At 45.2% G+C, this 16,495-nt stretch overlaps 1 protein-coding gene across 1 annotated transcript in view; it reads left to right on the top strand.

Moving 5' to 3' along the window:
* LOC147723111 (Y+L amino acid transporter 2-like) overlaps positions 1–16,495 on the top strand; it is a 493,050-nt gene that overhangs the window by 452,362 nt on the left and 24,193 nt on the right. The window contains exon 8 of the mRNA XM_086965453.1: positions 16,275–16,424. Within this exon, the coding sequence (XP_086821579.1) occupies positions 16,275–16,424 (150 nt within the window). The remainder of the gene's footprint in view (positions 1–16,274; positions 16,425–16,495) is intronic.

Consider the following 16,495-nt stretch of genomic DNA (forward strand, 5'->3'; position numbering starts at 1 on the left):
TAGACGGCTAGCCCCCGCCTCCTATCTGGCCTGTACATATTCACTCCACCTAAAATGCAGCCTTATTGCCATTAGAATGGGCAACTGGCGATTCCTGAAAGATTTACCCTCCTGGCGACGCACCGCTGAAGATTTAACTTGTAGAGGGTGTGGCAAAACAGCTGAAACTATGTCGCATGTGATCTGCCTCTGCCCAGCTTTTAATTCAGAACGCAGGCGGAGACTAAAACCAGAATGGAATAGGATGGGTGCCAGGACTTGCAGGCAAGCTATCATGGTAGCTTTAAATCCGGAAAACACATCCCTAAACATAAGACTCATAAACTTCATTCTGCAAGCATACCGTAATTTCAATCAAAAGAGGCCCTGCTAAAGTGCCCCTCCCACTTTCCAACTCTTAGGGAGGTTAAAATAAAATGACCAGTAACCTCAGGAATGTCGGCTGCTTCCTAAAAGTAGGATACCATTGATGCCAAATATAATATAAAAGGGAGGAAGAGACAACTTTTTTCCCTATACATCATGCTTCAAGCTACTCTATTTTATTTAAAGAGGCTTAAGAGAAGCCAATTTCCATTTTTATAATGACTGTTAACTGACCATGTTTTTATTCTTCAAGATTTTTTAATCTTATTTATTGATACACAATGTGAATTTTGTAACCTTCTTTTAAAGATATGTGTTATATCTAAATAAAGATAATTGATTTGATTTGATTTGATTTGATATGACAATATGTCTGACGTAGCAAGGCCACCACAATATGTGGATATGAAGCATGTACGCAGTGCCACCCTGGCGGCATCCCCGGCCCACAAGAAGTGGCCTAGGATAGAATTGACCTGCCGGAACCACTGAGGTGCGATCAGGTGCTGATGGTTCTGCAACTGATACAGGAGGCGCGGAAGGGCGACCATTTTAAAGATCGCAGACCTACCATATATGACAGGAGGCATCCGGGACCATGTTTTAATGTCCGTTTGGACCTTCTCCCACACCGGTATCACGTTGCGCTCCCACAAGATCGTCGGTGACTCGGACAAGAATACTCCAAGATACATTATGCCCCCGGCCGCCACCTTCAAGGCTGACGCCCACAAGCCAGCGCCTGCCCCGTCTCCCAGCACCCACAGGGTGGACTTACGCGGGTTAAGATAGAGGCCCGACACCTCGCCAAATATGCGCATGATTTCCAACACTCAGGGCCCGATCTATTTAAATCCGTGAGAAAGAAGAGGACGTTGTCCGCATAGAGGGCGATCCTATCAGTGAGTCCCCCATCCCACATGAAGCCCCGCAGCTGAGCGTCAATGCGCACCCAAGTGGCCAGGGGCTCCATGGCCAGTGCAAATAAGTACGGGGACAGCGGGCAACCCTGACGGGTCCCCCAACCGATGGGAAACCTCTCTGAGACCGCTCCGGAGACACGCACGGACGCCGTGATGTCAGTATATAGCAGTTTGGCATATGAGATAAACACCGGGCCTAGATTAAGATGAGGCAGGAGCGCAAACAGATAGGTCCAACTCACAGAATCAAAAGCCCTATCTATATCTGCCAACAGCAGGGCCGCACGTTCTCCAGAGGCCCCCATTGCGTCCACGGCCGTCTGCGCCCGACGAATATTGTGCCGCGTCGCCCTACGCGGCATAAAGCCTGCCTGATCTGGGTGGACCAGATCGGCCACGTAGGGGAGGAGACTGTTTGCCAACGCCTTAGCCAGCAGTTTAGCCTCGATATTGAGCAAAGATATAGGGCGATACGAGTCATGTCGATCAGGGGGCCTACCCGGCTTCTGAAAAACCACCACCTCAGCGTGGCGTAAGTCAGCTGGCAGCCGACCCAGCTCTCGTGCTGCCTCCAGCGCAGTCTTGTAATGGGACCCCAATTGGAGATGGAATTTTTTATAAAACTCACACGGGAAACCGCTCGGCCCGGGCGCCTTCGCTGTGTTGAGCTGCCCCAGCGCATCCCCCAGCTCCTCCGCCGTAAGGGGGAGGTCTAACGCCGCTCGCGTCTCAACGGAGACTGCCCTCGGGGGCAGGTCGGCAATAAATGTATCAACCGCATCAGCCGGGAGGCAATCCTGCGGCGCATATTGCCCCGCGTAGTATCGAGCAAAGCTAGCTGCCAGTTCAGCCGGGTCTGTTATGGTAACACCATCCCCATCTGTGAGGCCAGGCAGGGCAAGTGGCTGCAGGGTGCGCTGACATAGCCTGTGGAGCATAGTACAGGACTTGTCCCCCCACTGATATACCCTACTCCGCGTGGCCAGCCACGTCTGTCGGGCCTCATCAAGTAACACAGACGCATAGGACTGCTGCGCCTGCAGGAGCAGCCGCCCCGCCACATCACCCCCTTCCTCTGACAACGCCGCTCCAGAGACTCCACATGAGCCGCTGCCGCAACTATGGCCTCCCAACACCGGCGACGGACCGCCCCACACCACGCGATGTCGATTCCCCTCAAAGTAGGCTTCATGGCTTCCCAGACTACCGTTACATCCGTGCCGTCTACCAAATTTTCTCGCCAGTAGTGAGCAATCCCACCCGCATGTGTTGTACATATTCAGCTTACTGAAGGTGCCACGAAGACATCCTCCATCGGAACGGTTGTCTCTTCCTATGCAGGTCAATCTCCACGGCCACAGGGGAATGGTCAGACAGCCCCCTAGGTAGGATACTAGCCTCCCGCACTCTACTCAGGAACCCACCAGGCACAAAAACGTAGTCCAGCCATGAGAAGGAACCATGAACAGCAGAGACATAGGTATACTCTCGGGCCCTAGCATGCATGTGTCGCCAAGCATCCACCCAGCCTAATCCTTCCACCATCGCACTCAGCCGGGTAGGGGCGGCAGCAGTCAGCGTCTCCCGCAGTCTCCGACGGTCCATTTGCACATCCATCACGTCATTCCAATCCCCACCCAGCACTGCTAGGGACTCTGGGATTTCCGTCCACACCGCAAACAACCGTTCAGCCAGGGACCACTGCAACGGGGGGGGGGGCATATATACTCCCAAACACAACTGATTCCGTGCCCACCATCCCTTTAACAAAAACGTACCGACCCTGTGGGTCTATCCACTGTCTCTCGTGAATGTAAGCCAACATACGATGGACCAAGATGGCGACTCCCCTGGAGCCCCTGGAAAACCCAGCATGGAAGACCTGTTGGTAACCAAATCTCTGCAGGCTAAGCACTTTCGTCCCCATCATGTGCGTCTCTTGTAGCAACATGACATCTGCCGCTTCCCTCTTCCCCCACCGCAAAATCGCCCCCCTCTTGATTTTATCTAGCATCCCTCTAACATTCCAACTCAGTATACGCATGGACTCCCTGGGGAGCCCGGGGATTGATGCATCAGCCATAATCCAATGGGACCTAACACAAAAGCATCCAGCAACAGGCGAAGGCGCACAGCACAGTCTGTAACAAGGCATTAGAAATTGCGTGCACCCACCACCAACCACCCCAGACCCGCCCACCTGTCCCCCAAACAGTCCCCTCAACTTCCCGCCCCCTGTCCCCTGTCACCCACCCCTATAACTCATAGAACTCTGAAGTATCTGTCGCGGCATGGGAAACCTCGGGCCCAAAACGGAGCACCCAAGGCCAACCTACCAATGGATCCCAACTACCCACTCAAACAAAGAACCCCCCCCCCACCCGGTCAACTCCCACTCGTGTAGGAGGCAAGCAGCCCCTGTAGAGGAGCACCCCGAACCCCACCCCACAGCCCCACACAGTTTCAAGAAAATAAACGAGCAGTGGCAATATACTCAGTTTTCAAATGTCAGTTCGATAAGACACAGCTATGCAACTCCTCTCAGCGGGAGCCTGTGACATCTGCAAACAAACTCAGTTCCCCGAGATCCCTCAATGGTCCTTTCCGGAGTGATCAGAGTCAGTAGGCGCGCCATCCTGTTTTCCACAGCGAGAAGAGGAACGTTTCCACGATCTAGATCTCCTGTTCCTTTGGCCCGGGCACTTTGGTCCCCCCGGTCCTGCGACGGGCCTCTCGAGTGGCCCGGGTCCAGACCCGGTTGGGCATGTGGCCTGACCCTCACCGTTTCATCCGTCCATTTAAAGACATCCTCCGGGGTATCAAAGAAGTAGGTTCGCGACTGGAAGACTACCCGCAGGCGGGCCGGATAAAGCAAGGAGTATTGAATCTTCAGACCTCGCAGTTTCGCCTTGGCGGCAATAAAGGAGTGCCGCTGCTGTTGCACGATTCTGGTATAGTCAGGAAAGATCATGATCTTCTGATTCTCAAATAGAAGAGAGTCCTTGGCCCTTGCTTCCCGTAATATAGTGTCCCTATCATGGAAATTCAGGATATTAGCTATCACCAGTCTGGGCCGCTCCCCCACAGGTGGCTTCTGCATCAGGGCTCTATGTGCGTGCTCAATCACAAAACAGCGCGATAGAACATCTGGAGGAAGCCAGCTCTCCAACCACTGGGACAATAAGTGTTCCATATTGCCTTTCTCACTTCCTTCCGGAAAACCCACGCATTGAAGGTTGTTCCTGCGTGCCCGCCCTTCGGCATCCTCCACACGGAGCGCAAGGCCCTTTTGAATGTTTTCCATTGCCGCCATTTTCTGCTTCAGGGTCCCAACGTCGTCCTCCACCACCGATATTCTGGATTCTGCCTCCGTGATACGTGTTACCGCATTTCGCAGGTCCTAGCGCAGCAGGGTCACGTCTGCTCCAACCGCCTCTACCTTGGCATCCAGCATGTCCCTGGATTGGGTAATCGCTGCCATGAGCGCTGCATTGTCCGGCCCCGTTCCCAGGCCACCTCCAGACGCTCCGGGCCCAGTGAATTTATCAATGGGCCCCTGCTTGGCGGGCCTGCTGCCCCCTCTGGTCATGTCTGCGGTGCACCCAGGGGCTTCTGTCCTCAGATCGTTCGCAGGTTGCTGCCGTGCTGGCACACCGCACAACCAGTAGCGACCAAGGGTACTCCACGTGAATGTCTTTCCTACCCTCGGGTACACAATTCCCCCCCACTGTCGTCTTCTGTTGCCGGGGGGGTACACCGGGTGTTACAAGTCCACCCCCCTATCAAAGATGCGCAACGTGTTCTCGGCCGGGCTTGTCCCTTTGCCATGCGGCCCCTGGTCTGGCCTCCACTCCACAGGGGGCCTCGTGGCTCCGCTCCTTCATCCCACAGTCCAAGCGCGCTGGGCACCCACAGGCACTGCAGTCGCTGGCCACGGCCCCCTTTCGCCCGTTGTTCGCACACACAGATTGGGCCCCAGGGAGTCACTCATGTCTCACACGCCGTCGCCTCTGGCGCTGTCGCAGGGCCTCTCTGGGCTCGGGTGCGACACTCGTTGGTACGTCTGGCCGCCCACCAGCCCGTGGACCAAAGAAGCGCAGCAGCGCTATGCCAGTCTTGTCGGGTGGGGTCTCACACCAGGGGTCACAGCTCCGCTGGTCTCTCCACTTCACCACCCAGGCCGCCACAGGACACTAGCATTCGCAGCCGGGAACCACCAAACTCGAGGTCCCGGTTGCACGGTCCCGATGTAGGCCGCCGCCGCTCCCTCCAGACGTCCTCAAGGCACTGGCCGTCTCAGCCTTCTTGGTGGACAGGTCCGAGGATTCGCCCACAGCTCCGCCGCCGATGAGGGGCACTGGGCCCAGGATAGATGCTGGCGCGGCCGGCCCGTGCGAAGACCTCCCGACCGGGAGGCGCCAAAATTGAGGCCCCGGCTGCACTCCCCGGGACCAGGCCGCAGGCCGCCTCTGCCGCTATCTCCGCGTCGGAGGGCCCAGGAGCACCGCACTCTGCACCGGGTGATACCCCCCACCTTCGGCCACAATCACCTCAGGTGTGGGCTGCAGATCGGGTCCAGGAGCCAGGATAAATTGACGGATAAGAGTCGGGCTGGTGGGAGCTCTAGAAGGCTGCGTCCACCATCTCGCCCGCGAAGCCACGCCCCCATTCTTCTCTCTTTTTAAGGCACTTTCGTCCAAATCTTTCATCCTATCATAATATTCTCCTTTCATATCTTCTAATTTTATCTCATCGATTTTTCTCTTTCTGGCTCTTCATTGATTCTTTGATTCTGTTGCTTCTTTTCTTCCACTCTTCCACTTACAACATTTATATGTTGTTATTGTCACTAAGGCTACTGTGGCTACTGAAATAAGTGGCATTATTATTTTTCCTAATAAGCTATTCCCAAAGGTGGAAAACCATTTACCTAAAGAGGAGAAACTCTTACGAAGTCTCTCCCAAACACCGTCAACCTCCAATTGGGTCAAGTATTCATGTAATTTCATAATATTCTTAATATATCCCTCAATACCTTTACTTTTGTCAGGGATGTAAGTACAGCAATGTTGTATGTTTAGCATGTCACAGACTGCACACTCTTTTGCCAATAAGATATCAAGGGCAAGTCGATTTTGCAAAACCATTGATCTGATTGCGACCATTTCTGTGTCAATCATCAAGAACCCTCCAGCATTATCCGTTGATAAACGATCAACCACTATTGACAATTTTCAAATTGTGTGTGAATTCAGAACCACTCCAACTGAGTGTATCAGTGCACCAAAAATATCACCTACTATTTCTGAGAAACTTGCTCTCTTGTTACGTGTTAGTCCTTATTTTATTTCACTTAGTCTGTTATTGTTTCTGTCTACGTGGTAACCTTGGGGAAAACGATTGCAAAATAACAACTACCATACCAGTGTGCAGCCAACCTGTAATAGGCTTTCTTACCACACACATAATAAACTCCTGGGAAGACAGGACCAGTTCCACCCCTCAATCCCCAACCTCTAGTAATTTGGAAAGGATGCTCACATTCACTAGTACCAATGAAATAATTGTTATAGTTAGTTTTTAGTCTAAGCAAACAGATATTTCCCTTTTGATGCCAGTCTAAGGACATTGCGGCGTATGTCTTACCTGTCTCATAATTTCCTTCTCTAAAAGCCCACGGTGGTACCTGTGACTTCTGTTCAGCAGCCGTTCTTTGGAAACGTTCTCTTCTATATTCTACCATCTCTAGAAATACCTTTTCTTCAACCAGCAAACTAAATATTAAACTATTTTTATAAGCATATTCTATATCTAAAGTTTTGGTAAAATAAAGAACTATCCCATGTAACATGCATTTTTACTACTTAAACCCTTATTCAGCTCCTTTATAACAGGTATTTCTGAAAACAGTAAATCTATATTAAACAAATGATGCTCGAGCTTCCCCCTCACGTAAAACAGGCTTGTTAATACACTGCAAGACACACCATATGTTAAAGGAAGGTGATGATATGTCACCCCCTCTAGGACAGACGAAGGTATTTGCATGCACACATAACAACCACTCACATTCACGGTGTTAATATATTTATATAACAATTTATTAAAGACATTTCACGATAAATCACTAATTGATTTATCATGATGGAGTCTGCTTCCATCCGTTTGTCCTATATTAGTATTAGGCGTTTCACTTGTTTCATTATTAGTATTGTTCCATTATAAGTTACCATTAGAATAGGTACACAGAGAGTTAATAATATCCACATGAATGTTAACAAAAAGACACTACATAAGCAAGCTTTAACACATCTTCGTTTTAGACTAGATTTTGGATGTTCACTCACTTCTGCTCCAGCCATTTTGTATTCTAAAAACAATAACAAATCTATAAACCTATGTACTCTAATTTGCTCAATTTATTTTCTAAAACATAGTAGTGTAATCCTATACTTCAGGCTGTTCTTCTTTACCCCCCTTTTATTTCTTTCTTCAGGTTTTCTGACTCTTTTATGTGTTTTCTTTCGGTTGGTTTCAGGCCCAGGGGCGCTTGCGGTCTAGGGCCCGCCCCATTTGGCCTTCGGCCATGTCCCAAACGTTTATGTGGAAAGACTCATGGGTCTTCCCCTGCTGGACATTGGTGGTTGCTTTGTTATAGGGCTAGGGCAGGCTAAACTTTGGAAATGTATTTTGCCCTAAAAATTCCATTGATTCCCTATGGTCCGCGAGATGAGTGAGGTTTGGCAGGGTACGCGAGATGAGTGAGGTTTGGCAGGGTACGCGAGATGCGTGCACTTTGGCAACTGCGTACCGCGAGATGCGTGCAATTTGGCATGCTGTCGCATTTCAACGCCGCAAGCAGGGGAAATTACGCGGGTGTGGTTACGTTGATGTACGTGACCACACCCAAGGATCTGTGCTCACTATTCTGGAGATTTCTGAGAAGGAGGTTGATTCCAGGCAGGCTCTGTGTTTTTGGTATGCTGTTTAACCCTTTGATGCAGATTCGTGTGTGCCGCGCTGGAGCAGACCTTTCCGGAGGAGCTTCTTGAGTTGGTAACTTCTCCGGCAGTCTTTGAGAAGGTGGTTTTGGACCGGATTTCTTCGAGGAATTTCTTCCTTTGGGGTCCAGAGTTTGCAGATGAACCTATAATTAAGAGTAGGTCATACTCTTTAGGTATGAAGGCGATTTAATCCACAAAAAGGTTTTTTTATTTTTGTATTTACAGAATCTAAAGAGCAAGAAATATTTAAACGCTGTTTCAGTTTTTTATATCATGTTATTCAAGGAATTAGAAATCTTCAATGTTTTTGGTATGAAGTAAACTCAACATAATATTTCGAATAGAAAGTTATTGTTTTAACACAGAAACAAGATAAATCTCTTGCTTATGTTTTCTACATGTAACTTGATTATGAAGCTATAACAAGACAAAATTAGAGTGTTTTGCAATACACAGTTTCGTGCTATGTGAACAAGTTTAAAGGTTTTGATACTATCTAACAGTGAACAATTTACAGAAGATAATGTAAATCGTGCTATTTTTTCTGAGAGAGTTTTATCAGAAAAGTACGGATGTTTTATGTGCAAAGAAATATCAAGCATTTGGAGAATAATTAGTATAAAAGGTCAAATTGCAAGAGGTTTAATTGCGATATTATTCCACAGAATTTTGTGAAGTGAATCTAGTTTTACATGAAAACTCCATGCTTAGATTGCTGCTTGCATTAAGGAAAACTTACTGAAATATAAGTAAATAGGTATTAGTGTGTGTCTAACTTTTTCCTTTTCAGATCTCCCTCCCAGCTGTTCCCTTCCCAACTCCCCTTTTCCCCCCGCTTGATCACTTCAATATTCTGTGTAATAATTACAATCAGAATTGGAGGTATCGAGAGGTGGGCCCTTATATCATCGCATCAGATTCCGAGTAAGACTTCGTCTGACAGAATAGTGAGCCCACAAATTATTTTCCTCCCGATCTGACTGTGTTGACATAATGGCCACCATGGATGATTTACTTGCGGCAATAGTTAAAATGCAGGCAGATTTAAATGAAACTATGGCTGCTACAGCATTGTTGTCTGATAAAGTAGATAATATTCAGATTTTGAACACTCCCCTTCCTGAGGAGGCGCAAGACACTAGAGCTTCCACAAATATATCAGTAACTGTTCCACCACAAATTCCTCTGGCTGCGCCAGAACGTTTTTCAGGAGACCCTTCTAAGGTTCAAATATTTTTAACACAAATAGAATTGCATTTCTCTTGTAGACCTGCAGCATTTCCCACCCCTCAATCCAGAATAGCTTTTCTAATTTCTTATCTGTCTGGAGATGCTGCAAATTGGGCAGTTCCGCTAGTACGTCAAGATAGCACTCTATTGTATAACTGGCGGCGCTTTGTAGAAGAATTTGAGAAAGTATTCGACAGACGAACAGTAACTTTGTCTGCAGATCGAGAACTGTTACAATTAAGACAAGGAAATCGAGATCTCATTGTCTACTTGTCACATTTTAATAGATTGGTCGCAGAAACCTCTTGGCCTGAAGAAAAAAGAGCAGCACTTTTCTATCAAGGGTTGAAGGACGATCTGAAAGATGTGTTAGCTCAAATTGACCCACAACCAACAACTTGTTCAGATTTAATTAATCTAACTTTGAGATTGGATCACAGACTATCAGAACGAAGGGGTGATAAAAGAAGAGGAGAGAAACCTAATTGGAAAAGTGAAACTAAACCCAGAACTCAGTTCACACATTCTGAATCTAGCTCTGAACCAATGGAAATTGGAACCCTTAGACAACCATTGTCAAAAGACGAGAAAGAGAATAGACGCAAAAATGGACAGTGTCTCTATTGTGGACGCAAAGGACACTTTGTGAAAGATTGTATGTTGAAACCTAAGAATAAAACTCCAACCACAGGTAAAGTGTCAGTTTTGGAAACAAAAGACTTTGAGTCGGGAAACTAACATGCCCAGGATTGGTAGAAGGGGATATCTTGGGAACCATTGCTTACCCTTCAATAAACTCTTGTGTAAGTAATTACAAAGCACATTTTCGATTAGCAGTTCAAATACAACTGATTCACAAAATCTGGCAAATGGAAGTTTTAATTGACTCTGGAGCCACAGGAAACTTTGTCGATTTAAAAAACGCCCAGCGATTGAGTATCATCTGTGAGAAAAAAGACACTCCAAGCCGTAGATGGAAAAGTTTTGTCCGGAGGTCCAGTCACCATGCAAACCTCAAAGGTAATAATGTGTTGTGAAGACTCAAAAAAGAGATATCATAGAGAGGAGGTTCAATTCGATGTAATCCAAGCACCTCAATACGGCTTTATTTTAGGAATGCCATGGCTCTGTCTACATAATCCAATTATTGACTGGCAAAAGAGAGAACTTGTATTCCAATGTGATTTTTGTCAATCATCTTGTATGGGAACTCTCACAAAAACAATCAGTCAAATTGCTACTGCAGAAGAAAAAGAGACAATTCTACCCAAATGTTACAAAATGTTTCAGGAGGTATTCAGTGAAGAGAAAGCAGCAGTCCTTCCTCCTCATCGCAGCTATGATTGCCAAATCGATCTCATGCCGGGTTCATGTGTACCGAACTGTAGGATTTATGCACTCTCTGAAACAGAAAATCAACACTTGAGAGAATACTTGGATCAATATCTTGAAAATGGGTTCATTCGTCCTTCAAAGTCACTAGCCGCCTCCCCTTTGTTTTTTATTCCAAAAGCAAGTGGTGAATTAAGAACGTGCATTGACTATAGGGCTTTGAACAAAATCACCATCAAAAACAAATATCCCTTACCATTAATCCCAGTTCTTTTAGATCAAGTAAAAACAGCAGTAATTTACACCAAGCTTGATCTAAGAGGAGCATACCATCTGGTGAGAATCAGACAAGGAGACGAATGGAAAACTGCATTTAAAACTAGATATGGACTGTTCGAATATTTGGTAATGCCGTTTGGTCTTTGTAATGTGCCAGCAGCCTTCCAGTTTTTCCTCAATGATGTTCTACGGGAATTTCTAGATTTATTTGTTATTGTCTATATAGATGATATCTTAATTTATTCCGATTCAGAAGAAAAGCACGAAGGTCATGTCAAACAAGTTTTAAAGGCATTACAATCACACAATCTGTATTGCAAGTTATCCAAATGCGATTTTCATGTCTTTGAGGTTGAATTTCTTGGAGTACTGCTCACACCAACGGGCATGAAAATGACTGATAGAAAAATAAAGGCAGTAGCAGAATGGCCAATCCCAAAATCTGTTCGAGATGTGCAATGTTTTTTGGGCTTCGCAAACTTCTATCGACGATTTATCGATCACTTTTCAGCAGTCGTAGCTCCCATATCTCGTCTGTTACGACTAAAGGTGAAGTTAGAATGGACTACAGAAGCAAATGAAGCATTCCAAAGTTTGAAAAAAGCTTTTACTGAAGCCCCAATTTCGATGCATCCTGATGTGAATGAACCTTTTATAATCGAAGCGGATGCCTCAGATGTTGCAAATGCAGCCAATTTATCTCAGAGACATCACAAAACTGGTCAAATGCATCCTGTCGCTTATATGTCTCGTAAATTGAATGCAGCTGAACAGAATTACATAATTGCAGAGAAAGAGTTGCTTGCAATACGTGAAGCATTCAAGGAATGGAGACATTAAGGCCCAGATGTAGCTAAAATAGATTTACCGATTTTTAATTACCGAATTCTACCGATTCGGTAATTAAAAATCGGTAAATCTAAGGGGTGGATATGTAGGAACATCCAGATGTTCCTTTTACCGAATCGGTAAATATCTGTATTTACCGATTCGGTAAATACCGACCGGTAATGTCCCATTCATTCCTATGGGCTTTGAAGCCCATAGGAATGAATGGGGCATTACCGGTCGGTATTTACCGAATCGGTAAATACCGATTTTGACAAGGGTGCAGGGGGTGTCACTTTGACACCCTCTAGCACCCCCAAAAAAGATTCGGGGGCCATGTGGCAGGCATACCTGCCCTAAGGGCAGGTCTGCCTGTCATATGGCACAGGTGTGCATGCACACATGTGCATGCACACCGTATTTTACCATGAAGTTGGACTTCATGGTAAAATACCGATTCTGTAAGGCTTGTGGGACTCAGAAGAGTCCCACCTACATCTCATTGTTACCGAATCGGTAAAAATACCGATTCGGTATTTTACAGATTCGGTAAATTTACCGATCGGTAAATTTACCGAATCTGTAAAATATGTGGCCCTACATACCATTTTGTGAATCTCGGTCGGTAACGGCCGAAAATACCGATTTTCGGCCGTTACCGACCGACCTACATCCGGCTCTAAATTATGGGAGCAAAATTCACAGTAACAGTGTATACAGATCACAGAAACTTACAATTCATGAGTTCAGCCAGAATGTTAACTCCACGACAAATGAGATGGATGATGTTCTTTGCAGAATATGATTTCATAGTAACCTATCGACATGGACAAGACAACAAAAAGGCGGATGCTTTATCCAGGAAAGACTCAACATTACATAAGTGTGAAGGAACTCCACAAGCAATAATAGAACCTGACAAAGTGATCTGTTTGTTGAATGCTGATCAGTTCTTAGACAGTATACATGAGAATTTTCCTCCATCACAATGGGAGAAATGAAATAACAAAAAGAAAAACCAAACAATAAAAGAAGGAATACCATTTCATGGAAAACAAGTCTACCTTCCAACCAAGGAATTACATGAGACGGTCTTTAATTAGCTACATTCCCATCCTATGGCAGGACATCCAGGTCCAAAAAAGACTGTAGAAAAGATTCAAAACTTGTTTTGGTGGCCAACTCTCAAAAAGGATGTTTCTTTGATGGCTCAAAACTGTGAAACATGCGCTAGATTTAAAACTGATCATAGCAAACCAAAAGGTTTGTTACAAGTATTACCAACACCAATCAAACCATGGGAACATGTTTCTTTAGATTTCATCACGAATTTACCACTAGTGAATCTTCATTCAGTAATCTTGGTAGTAGTGGACAGTTTAACAAAATATGCCCATTTCATTGCTTGTAAAAAATTGCCAACAGCAGGACAATTAACGCAAATACTACTAACAAACATTGTGCGATTACATGGTTTGCCTTCAGTGTTACTGTCTGATCGAGGGTCTCAGTTTTCATCTAAATTCTGGCAGCAAGGTGTCAAAGTCTACAAATCACATCTAATATGTCTACTAGTTACCATCCCCAAACTGATAGTCAAACTGAACGATTAAATCAGACATTAAAGCAATACTTAAGATGTTACGTAGAAGACTCCAAGAGATCTTGGTATGATTTGCTTTGGATTGCAGAAATGGCTTATAACACATCACCGCATTCTTCAACTGGGTCATCTCCATTTGAAATAAATTCAGACTTGCAAAAATCAAATTTCGTTCAGAACTTTCAACAAAGCCTTCAACTTGCTCCATGGAGCCTAGTCATTTTCAGTCTAGCAGAGAATGAAACAGCAAAGTTAATCACGTGGTGCAGTACAACGTTACATCAAAGATAGATGATAGAGACTAAGTTAGCCTAACTCACTTAAATCATGATTTCTGCAGTTATCGACATTAAACTTCTACAATGGTGCATTCTCAGCACGAAGGTAGATGCTGTCTCTGACTGCATGCATGCTCCTGGGTGCTCCAGTGCCCCTCTCAAAGTGAGGTGCATATGTCTCAGCAAGGACTGCTCCGCTACTTCTTGCACGTTGCTTGATTCTAAGGTAAGGGCGGGCTATGTTCTTCTTGGAGATTACCAGTACATCATTGTGCACATAATAGGTGAGTTTCCAAATGGCCTTGAGCACCTAACATGCTTCCTTCTGCAGTGCCCACCAAGTAGAGGGAGGTTTATACTATCTGCCTTGCTTGAGTGGTGACTTAACTCTCCTCATGTTTCGTGAACTTTGTTAAGCAAAATATGGATTTTCTACTTTGATTTTGACACCAACTATGCATAGTAAGTCGTTCCTCAATCAGAACATCCACCCACTGAATTAGTGGTAGCACGTTCAGTATTACTATAAAAGGTCATCCAACCCCCTTCAAGTGTATGAAAATGTTGGACTTGCAGAGCATTCACCATATGCTGTTGTTTGTTTGTATCAAAGGTCAATAAAATGGTTTTCACTGTCATTTCTTGCCATTCTTTTTTTATTAAATCTAGTGTACACTTTATAATTAAGTGGGCTAATTTGCAGAAAAGTAGGTTATACAGTTGTGTGGCATGCTTTTGTTTCTCCAACTTTGCACATTCATATGCAATATTACAGCAAGACGGAACAGATGTTTGTTTGCTACTTTTCACTTCTAAAAGGCAAAATACATATGGGCAAATACTTAATTGATCCAGTTGAACTTTCGTAATCAACACAAATGGTAAATATCAAGTTTCTACCTTACTTCTACGTCGCACAGAATTCATGTGAAACTTATTCTTTTGTTATCCTAACAATTTAATGCTTACCATAAAATTAAAAATTTACATTTTTATTCTCTAAACCATGTCCCATGATGTAGGATGAGTACTAACTTCAGAGAATCCCCCTTAAAGTGACCCTATTTGAAAATGGACGGTCCATTGATAATGGAAGTGTTATGCTACACGCTGGGTTGTATTCCCTATGGGGCCAACTCACAGCCATGTTTGTATGTCAGAAATCTAGGGATCATGCACATAAGTCTCCAAATCCTTAGATTTCTGGTTCGAGGTGGATTACCTCAAATTCCAAGGAGCAGGCATAGAAATGCGCACAAGTTGTACATGTTTATAAGCACTCCTCCCGCAGGCAATGGCTGATCCTCCGCAATGGCAGAGAAGTGTCGCCCCATTACCTGGCTCAGAGCCAGCAAATGTAAAATAAAACAATGTTCTAGCTTAATTTTATTTGGCATTTGCCGGCTCTTAACCAGCAATGTTGGGAGGGGCGGGGCTGAGGCATGGGAGGGGGAGGAGGAGTGCTACATGCCCTACTCTCCCTCAGTGGTCATGTGTGTTTGGTCGGCTGTGTCAGGCAGACCAAAACACATATGCGCACTTAGCTTTCTCCGACCCGGCTACATTCAGCAACCAGGTTTGAGAAACACCCACAGACTCCCTGGCTTGAGCAGAGCATCTTTTTAGCCCGCACAGGCCAATCCCTGTGCGGCTCTGCAGCACAGGGATTGGATGGGAGTCTGTCCCAGGGGCTGCTTGGATCCAGTAAGACGAGAGGCGGCGCAACGCTAGAGGCGACGGCGGCTGAAGGTAAGTTTTCAAACCACGCCACCACCCTTTATTTGTGCTGGCCGCCACTGCCTGCAGGACTAGGTCCAGTAGATTTGTCCATTTGCATAACAATTGTTTTCATTTTTTTGGCTACAGAAAAATATGTTCTTGAAAAAGAAATCCCTTCTGTTGCATCTTCGTGAATTACAAACTTACCTATCACTTCCTTTCCCTGCCTTGAAAACACATCTTTCTTGTTTACAGTAGAATAATGGTCATAAATATGTTTCTGTGGGTGAGACCTCTGAATATCGAAGATGGAATTTCATGGTATAGAATATCGAGGACAAAATATTGAAACCAAAAATATCAAAACGCATTTAAGTAGTGACTTATTGTCACTAACTCCACAGATATGTACCTTGACAGCATATATATCTTGAAGATATATAGATGTGGAGTTATGAATAGCAAATCTATACTTTCTCTATATACACTTGCCTTTCAATATTCTAGTCTTTGAAATATATTGTCTGTGATATTCTTGCATCACAATATTCATATCCTCAACATTCAGTAGTACAATCGTTTCTGTATCAACAAAATGTTCAGCTTGTGGGTGTTCCAATCATTAGGCGTGGCTACTTATTGTGACGGCCACTTTTTTATTACCAAAATGTATTTTTGATAACTCATTATTATTATTATCTTATTTTAACAGGGAGGCATGGCATTAATTTTCCTTTGTGTCAAAGACATCTATCAACTCATTCACTACTTCAGCTTCAGTTATTGGCTGTTCCTTGGATTGGCAGTTGCTGGTCAGATTTACTTGCGATGGACATGTCCGGATATGCCCAGACCTCTGAAAGTATGAGCAGCATCTCTTTTACTTGTTTATTTATTTAGTTATTTTGGAGAGGGGGAGTGACACATTTCAAC

This window comes from Lissotriton vulgaris, chromosome 4_1 (assembly GCF_964263255.1).
Source record: "Lissotriton vulgaris chromosome 4_1, aLisVul1.2, whole genome shotgun sequence".
Lineage (NCBI taxonomy): Eukaryota > Metazoa > Chordata > Amphibia > Caudata > Salamandridae > Lissotriton > Lissotriton vulgaris.